At 49.4% G+C, this 7,608-nt stretch overlaps 1 protein-coding gene across 1 annotated transcript; it reads right to left on the reverse strand.

The window, feature by feature from the left end:
• Positions 1–1,781: 1,781 nt before the first annotated feature.
• On the reverse strand, positions 1,782–3,997 carry LOC109746864 (2-alkenal reductase (NADP(+)-dependent)). Its single transcript, XM_020305965.3, has 5 exons — positions 3,693–3,997; positions 3,079–3,256; positions 2,726–2,892; positions 2,518–2,600; positions 1,782–2,406 (listed from the first exon to the last, which is right to left on the reverse strand). Exons 1-5 carry the CDS (start codon positions 3,915–3,917, stop codon positions 2,028–2,030), a joined length of 1,032 nt encoding a protein of 343 aa, XP_020161554.1. The 5' UTR covers positions 3,918–3,997; the 3' UTR covers positions 1,782–2,027.
• Between the last annotated feature and the right edge of the window lie 3,611 nt (positions 3,998–7,608).

Genomic DNA, 7,608 nt, shown 5'->3' on the forward strand with positions numbered 1-7,608 from the left:
TGGCGCCGGCGGCCGAAAAATCGCGGGGGGGCCTTGTTGGGGGCGCGGCTGGAGATGCTCTCATGTCCACGCAGCGGGACCGGCGTCGCCATCGCCGGCGAATTCAACACCACGGTGCGGTAGCCCGCCCGGCCCCTCCGCCTCTGCCCTACCACCTACGTCGTGTTCCGCACTCGGTCTGTATTCTGAATTTCTGATCCAATTTATTTGGGCATCAAACTACTTTCGTGGTTAACAAAAAGGGAAAAAATGATGTCGGGGACAATTCTTTCTTCTGAAGATAAATAGCCGAATACTGTTGTACTGCTTCTTTTTTCTGGAGGCCAATGCCGTGTTAAGCTGGTGTGTAGTCGATTATGGACTAGCGTGCCATGCTCTGTCTATTCGAGACAAGTCACGGTTATGGACTTCTCACTTCAGTGTTTAAATTCCTTTGAACCTGAAGGCTCTCTTCGATAGCTACCCCCCCACCCCCCACCCACCAGGCCACCACAAGTCATGGTCATTGATTTCTACGTGAAGATTGGACGGTGCAGATGAAGCACTTGTGCTCCTTTTGTAATTCAAAATTTGTGTGCGTTATAATGCATCACCTAAACTGGCGCCCTTTGCTGGGCTGCGGCCAGAGTGCACGATGAGTAACCATCAACTCCCCTTTTAATACGCAGGCAGAGACGCGGTGGCACGCCGCGCCTGTGTAGAAGCCCTTGTGGTGCTTTCTATTCTTTTTTAGAATTTCTAGTACCTCATTCCTAGTTGTTGAGCTAATGTCCCGCTATTTGCATACTGAACAAAATACAGATGTTTATAAATGTCATCTATGCCTAGCTCGATCCAGTCAATTGGTAAAGTATTTTTGTTTTGTTTATTTATTATCGATTATTATTCAGTTGACATATGACTGCACGTGTGATAGAAGGAAGAATGTTGTGAAAAAGCTCAAGGATAGACTTCAACTAACTCCAAAATTTATTTTATGTGGTGTATTTGAATGTTGCAGTTCTAAATTTATTTATCAAATTACCATGAAACCTGTAAAGGTTCATGCATTTAATCATAACAAAACTTGGATCATTCTTTAGTTCGCAACACAAAACAGAACAGAGGCAAAGGGAACGTACCGTCGTTACCTGCAGGAACCCAATTCCCTTCTTGGTGCTCTCACCCGCCACCAACATGATGTGTGCCTGCGAGTAGAACAGAAGAAGTGCAAATAAGAAACATCAGCTTCACGCCTAGCAGCATGAACCACGGGACCACCAGGGGTTAGAAGAAGGCATGCCTGCATGAGGAGCTTCATGCAGTCGAGCGGCGAGATGACCATATTGGCAACGGCGGCCGCCGTCCGCGCCAGCCACCAAGAGCGTGACACTACTAGGATCCAGTTCTAGGGCATGCTTCAGCAGCTGTGCTGTCGGCCGCATCTTGCCCTTCTTCCCAAAGACCACCTGAGCGATTGCTAAGAGAAGATGAGTCTATTCTCACCATAGCATTTGTGCATATGGTGCTTGCCCAAGGAGTTGCTCAATCCATGGATGTCATTCAAATGAGGATGACATGAATCAATCGAGTATAATTAATCAATGCCAAATAGAGCTGACACATTCAACATTAAAGTTTCCCAAAGTCAATAGAAAGAAAAGACCAAACCAATAAGTTATTGTGTAGCTCTTACCTTTTTCAAGGCCAAGAATAAAAAATGGGTGCTTAACCAAAACACGGCAAGATGATAGAAATGGACATGTGGCAGCCCAAGAGAGCATACGCCCTGGCACTTGAAATGCACCAAATCGAAGCTAGCTAGCCACTTTTATTCTTGTATATATATACTAGTAAAGATTATTAATTCATTCCAGCTTCCTGGTTCACCTAAGTAGAATTCTGCTTTCTCCAAACACTGGCTCAAAGCATGCTGAATCCAGCAAACCGGACTAAGTACCTCTCTCTCTCTATATATATTATCTGAATTCTGGTCTCTGAACGCACATCAGTGCTTCTCAATCCAAGAGGACTCCTGGTATGCGACGTCACTCCCGTGCGACGACCACCAGCTGCTTTCCGATGTTGCGCCCGTAGAAGAGCCCGATGAGGGCCGTCGGGAAGCTCTCGATCCCCTCGGCGACATCCTCCACGTAGGTGATCTTCCCTTCCTTGAGGTAGCCGGCCATCTCCTCTTCGAACTTTCTGTAGCTGCCGTAGTGATCCGTCACGATGAACCCCTCCATGCGGATGCGCTTGGTGATGATGCAGAAAAGGTTGCGCACGCCCTCGCTCTGCTCCAGGTTGTACTGCGAGATCAACCCGCACACCGACACCCGCCCGTGCAACCTCATGTTAAGAAGCACCGCGTCCAGCATCGCGCCACCCACGTTCTCGAAGTAGATGTCAATGCCCTCTGGGAAGCACCTGAAAGCAAGTATCATGGCATGCAGAACTCTTTATTAACTGGCCCTGTTCATTGGAAGTTAGACGAATCGCAAGAGTATATGGTAGCTAGGGAAGGGGCCTGCAATTAACCTCTTCAGTGTGGCGTCCAGGTCCTGCTCCTTCTTGTAGTTGAAGGCATCATCAAACCCAAACTTTGTTTTTAGGAGGTTGACCTGAGGAGAATGCAAATTTATCTCATCAAAAATAGAAAGCTTTGCCAACGGTAGTGACAAAATTAAATCAGTATGAACAAAGGTACTCATTGTCTGGGGATGTGCCCAAATGAGTAGGCACAAACCTTCTCATCAGAACCGGCACTACCAACCACATAGCAGCCAGAGATCTTGGCAAGTTGCCCGACAAGCTGTCCAACGGCGCCTGACGCTGCCGACACAAAGACATACTCGCCCTTCTTTGGCTTGGCCACGTCAAAAAATCCAACATAGGCAGTAAGGCCAGGCATGCCTGAATTATGAAGTTTCTAGCAGTTAGAGAAAATACTAACCAGTATATCAGCCAAGGTTGCATTTGATTGATTCTATAGCAGACTAAGGTCTACGAAGAAATTAAACCATAACTTTCCGGTTTCAGAATAACAAATAAATTACCATAATGACCTGGTTAACTTGTGACGAATAAAAGTGAACTCACCAAGAACTCCTGTGTAGTATGACAGCGGCAATTCAGGATGGTTGATCTTGAAATGTGACTGCAGGTCCGTGATCAAAGTGTACTCTTCACATCCTGTCATTCCCCACACCAGATCACCGGGCTTGTAATCCTGGTGCCCGGATTCCACCACCTTGCTTACGCCCAAAGTGGTTAAAACCTGGTAGGATCGATTCAAGGAGGCAGCAAAATGTCATGCCTTGAAGTGGGGAAAAATTCAGATCAGAAAAAGAAAAGGCTGAATCCATGTACAGAACTGCCGAGCAGATTACTGCCGGCTGTCCCTTGTTCCGTGAAACAGTAACAGAGTGGCTATTGCAAGTTCTGCTCATGCGAACCACATGCTACCGATTCAACAACTGAGCCATGCATGAACCATACTATAGTATAAGCTGAAGAAACAGCCGCCACTATACTGTAGAACAGTAGTTATCTGCAAGAGTTACTCGGATATCCTAAAACTGAATCCAAGAACGCAAACTGATGCATCTACACAACTGGTAAACCAACTGTAGATCTGTGCTGCCAAGGAGACTGAATTCCGATGCGGGACCAAGTTTGATGCTAGGTTAAAACGAATTGAAGGACGGCAGTACCTCCCCCTGGACGAAGTCCGGCACGTGGCTGGGCTCGTCGTTCCCGGACATCCGGCTGCGCAGGTAGGGGTCGCAGGAGAGGTAGAGGTTCTTGACCACCACGGCGTTCGACCCGGGCGGCACGGCCAGGCGCGCCGTCGCGGGGACGAGCTCCATGTCGTCCTCGGCGGGGAACCCCGTCACGTAGCGCTTCAGGATCACCCTCTTGTTGCTCACCTCCGCCATTGCTTCCTTCCTCGGACGCGCCGATGAGCTGGTGATCTGCACTAGTCTACCAGATACGGAGTACTCTGAAAGTGAGGGAGCAGCCGCGCGCGCTTTTAATGCGTGAGGCGCGGGGAGGACCGGACCGGACCGCACCGGAGATTTGTCAGCGGGCCGGACTTGTGAGGCGTACGTCGTGCGTTGGACGACACTAGAGCGTGCCGCGCGTCTCGCCGCGCCGCTCTTCGTCTCTTCTCTTTCTATTTTGTACGCGGTCTAATTTGGCGGCCTCCCGCGGTCTAATGTGGCTGGCTCCCGGTGCGTTCTATCTGGATCATCTGACCTGAGCTTGTTGTCACGTTGTTCCACGTCGCAGTATTGGTGTCCACCGGTGGTGTTCGTGCGAGCCACATCGCAGTCACGTGTGTTAATGCGTGCGGCGTGGAGAAGAGGGGGCCATAGTGTGACGCGCGTCTTGCCGCATCGTTCTTCATTCATGAGTTAACTTTCGTCTTTCTATTTTGTACTCGATCTACCGTGTCTGGTTCACGGTGCGTTTCACCTGGACCATCTGATATACGATTGTTGTGATGTTGTGACACGTCAAAGCATTGGTGTCCACCGATGGTGTTCATGTGAGCCTTGTATAGACATTAAGATTATCTTCAACCAAAGGTAGAGTAGTTTTACCTGAGTATATGCTCCTTTGCACAAAATCGAACAAGAGAAAGGAGATAAATATAGAGGGTTCCAATGCTCAGGCCTCAATCCATACCTTATCAAACTACTCACACATGAATATCAGATCATGAGTAGAAAACATTGAAGAACACATCTTGAAGATTGATTGATTGTAAATCGTACAATGGATGAATTGTGTGATGCACGATTACAAGTATGAACTAGACGAGGAAGCACTATAGTGGTGATGGTGGCTATGGAGATGGCGGCGGCTAGGGATGAAGATGATGGTGATGTGGCTGCTGTCGACGCTCCGTTCTGGCCTCCTGTTGACATTTCGAGATGGTCCCCTTTATGAAAGTTGCTCAGGCGGACGATCTGCCTCGGTTTCCATATGCCATACGGGCGCTCATACAAGCGCGTATGGAACGCTGTCTTTTGCTCTGTTTCCGCAGGAACCCCTCTTGTGGATTCCTTCGTCCTCCATTCTCCTTCCTTTCCATTTCCACATGTGAGTTCTTCCCTTTTTAGCCCATTTCCTATCGAAACACATCAAAGAGAGGATAGTGGAGTCCCTTGCATTCATTAGTCATCGGAGCGAATATCTCTTTTTAAATAAAATATTTCGGTTTAAACAAAGGTGAATGAGTGTAAAAATATCACTCGTCAATGGTCTCATCGGTAAGTGATCGGGCAAGCTGACCAGGGGTTGAATTTCGGCGCTACGGGCTCCAATGCGTAAACATCACGTAGTGCTCGCTTCCTCTCCTTAGGGATCTGAGTAACATAAATCATGTTTACATCCTTTACTTTGGGAGGGAACTGTTTTGGCCTCCATTGTTTGGTCTTGGGGGTTCATCCTCATCCTCACTACGAGGCTGGCCCTTGCCTGGGTTATCGACTGCGATCTTGCCGGCCTACTTTATAACCCAGCAGTTCCTGGTTGAGTGATTTGCAGGTTTTTCTGAGGTGCCATTAATTTGGCAAGGTGCCAAGGCCTATCGAGGATCTCCAATGTCGATGTGCCGTCTTTGTTCTCTTTAAAGGGTTTCTTCTTCTGGCCGCTACGTTGTCTGCTAAAACCGGTGTTCACAGTCACCTCGTCAGCGTCACTGCTGTTGCCTTTATGCCGACGCTTGTTGTCCTTGTTGCGTCTCTGCTTCCCGTTCTCATCGCACACTTTGGAGATGCCAGGGTCGCCGACATGGCTAGCGTTGCGGGCCAACCAGCTGTCTTCTCCTATGCAGAACCGTATCATGCAAGCGGTGAGAGCCGCCATGGTTATTGGCTTATCTTATCGGAGTTGTCGCGCCAGCCATTCATCGTGAACATTGTGCTTGAAAGCAGCAATTGCTTCTGCATCCAGACAGTCAATGATTATATTTTTCTTGGTCAAGAACCGATTCCAAAATTTCCTAGCAGACTTGCCAGGTTGTTGTTTGATGTGACTCAGGTTGTCAGTATCCGAAGGCCGAACGTAGGGCCTGTGGAAGTTGGCTCTCCTCCGAGCCGCCGATAGAGTTCTCGGGCAAGCTATTGAGCCAATGCCTCACTTGTCCTTTAAGCTTCAACGGTAGGTATTTGATGGCGTGGAGGCCATCTCCTCGAGCCATATGGATGTGGAGAAGGAAATTTTTGATCCACACAGCTGGGTTAGTTGTTCCGTTGTATTGCTCGATGTTGACGGGTTTAAACCCCTTAGGGAACTGATGTTGCCTGACCTCGTCTGTGAAACACATCGGGTGTGCCGATCCTTGGACCCGAGCTATAGCTTGTCGGACGTTTGTTGTTGTCCGAGCATGGGTATCGTCTCGGGTCTTGTCATGCTTGTCAAGCCATGCCTGATATCCGACGTGTCCAACAAGTGTGCGGTCTCTCGGCCCGTAAATGTATCATGATGGAGCAGGCCGCGCGGTCAATTTGCCGCGCAAATCATATGGTGGAGCAGACGGGATCGGATTTCTGTCTTCACGGTGAGGAATTGCAGGGGGGGGGGGGGGGTCTCGAAGCCCGCCCCTAGGTCTATTCCGCCCCAAGGAGGGCGGTCCAGCTAATCAGCTTGATTATGCTGATAGGGCAGGTTGTCTTCCACTTCGCCATCGAATGCTGGAAGTAGATATCATCGTGGGTAGGATTTGTTTTGGTCCGCGCGTCTTTGCTCGATATCTTGCTCGGTTGCTAGGACCTCCACCAACTTGTCATTGAGTGTATCCTGATCGGCTTTAAGCTTCTCATGCCCCTTCTTGATGCTGTGGGCAGAAGCAATGAGCATCCGACGCAAAGCTTCTAAAGCGAGGAAATCCTCGAGGACGACGAACTCGTCCGGACCCAGGCTAACATCCTCTTCCGATTCAGGCATATAGTTGCTATCATCGGGATCATCGAGGTTCTCGGAGTCCTCCATTCCTGTGGTGTCGTCGGCCTGATCGGGCATGGGGTCGTCGCCATTGGCCAGGCCATTGGCGCCGTCGCCAGTGTCCTGGTCTCTGGCACCATCTGAGATGGTATTATAGGAGTGCCATTGCCCATATTGTTGTTACCGGCTCTCCTCTGCCGGTGTGTTTACCACGCTTTCGTCAGCATCTGGAGGCATCCTTTTCTCCTCCTTTTACTCATCGTTCTTGTGTGTGTCCACCATGTAGACGTTGTAGGTGGAGGTAGTCGTCCAGTTGCCGGTGTTGGATCTGGGAGCGCCAGGTAGATCACCAAAATATTCATCCATGTCGGTTGCCTCATCGGAGGCGTAGTCGAGTATGTCGGTTAAATCTTCGACCGTAGTGACTAGGTGGGTGGGATATTAATTTCCCTACCATCGACTTTACATCCGATCTTGTCGTAGACCGAGGTCTAGTCATCCGAGATCCCAAGACTCTGGATTCGATCCAACATCTCGTTCAAAAGTGTGAGGTCTGTCGGGCCCATCTCTTGACTGTGGGCATGGCTAACCTGCAGCGTTCTTGACGAGGCGTAAGACACGTCTTTGGAGCGGGTATTTGCCAGGGCAAGGGCCTGGTCTAGTTCCAAAAAGGTT

The sequence above is a fragment of the Aegilops tauschii genome, chromosome 5 (assembly GCF_002575655.3).
Source record: "Aegilops tauschii subsp. strangulata cultivar AL8/78 chromosome 5, Aet v6.0, whole genome shotgun sequence".
In the NCBI taxonomy this organism is placed as follows: Eukaryota; Viridiplantae; Streptophyta; class Magnoliopsida; order Poales; family Poaceae; genus Aegilops; species Aegilops tauschii.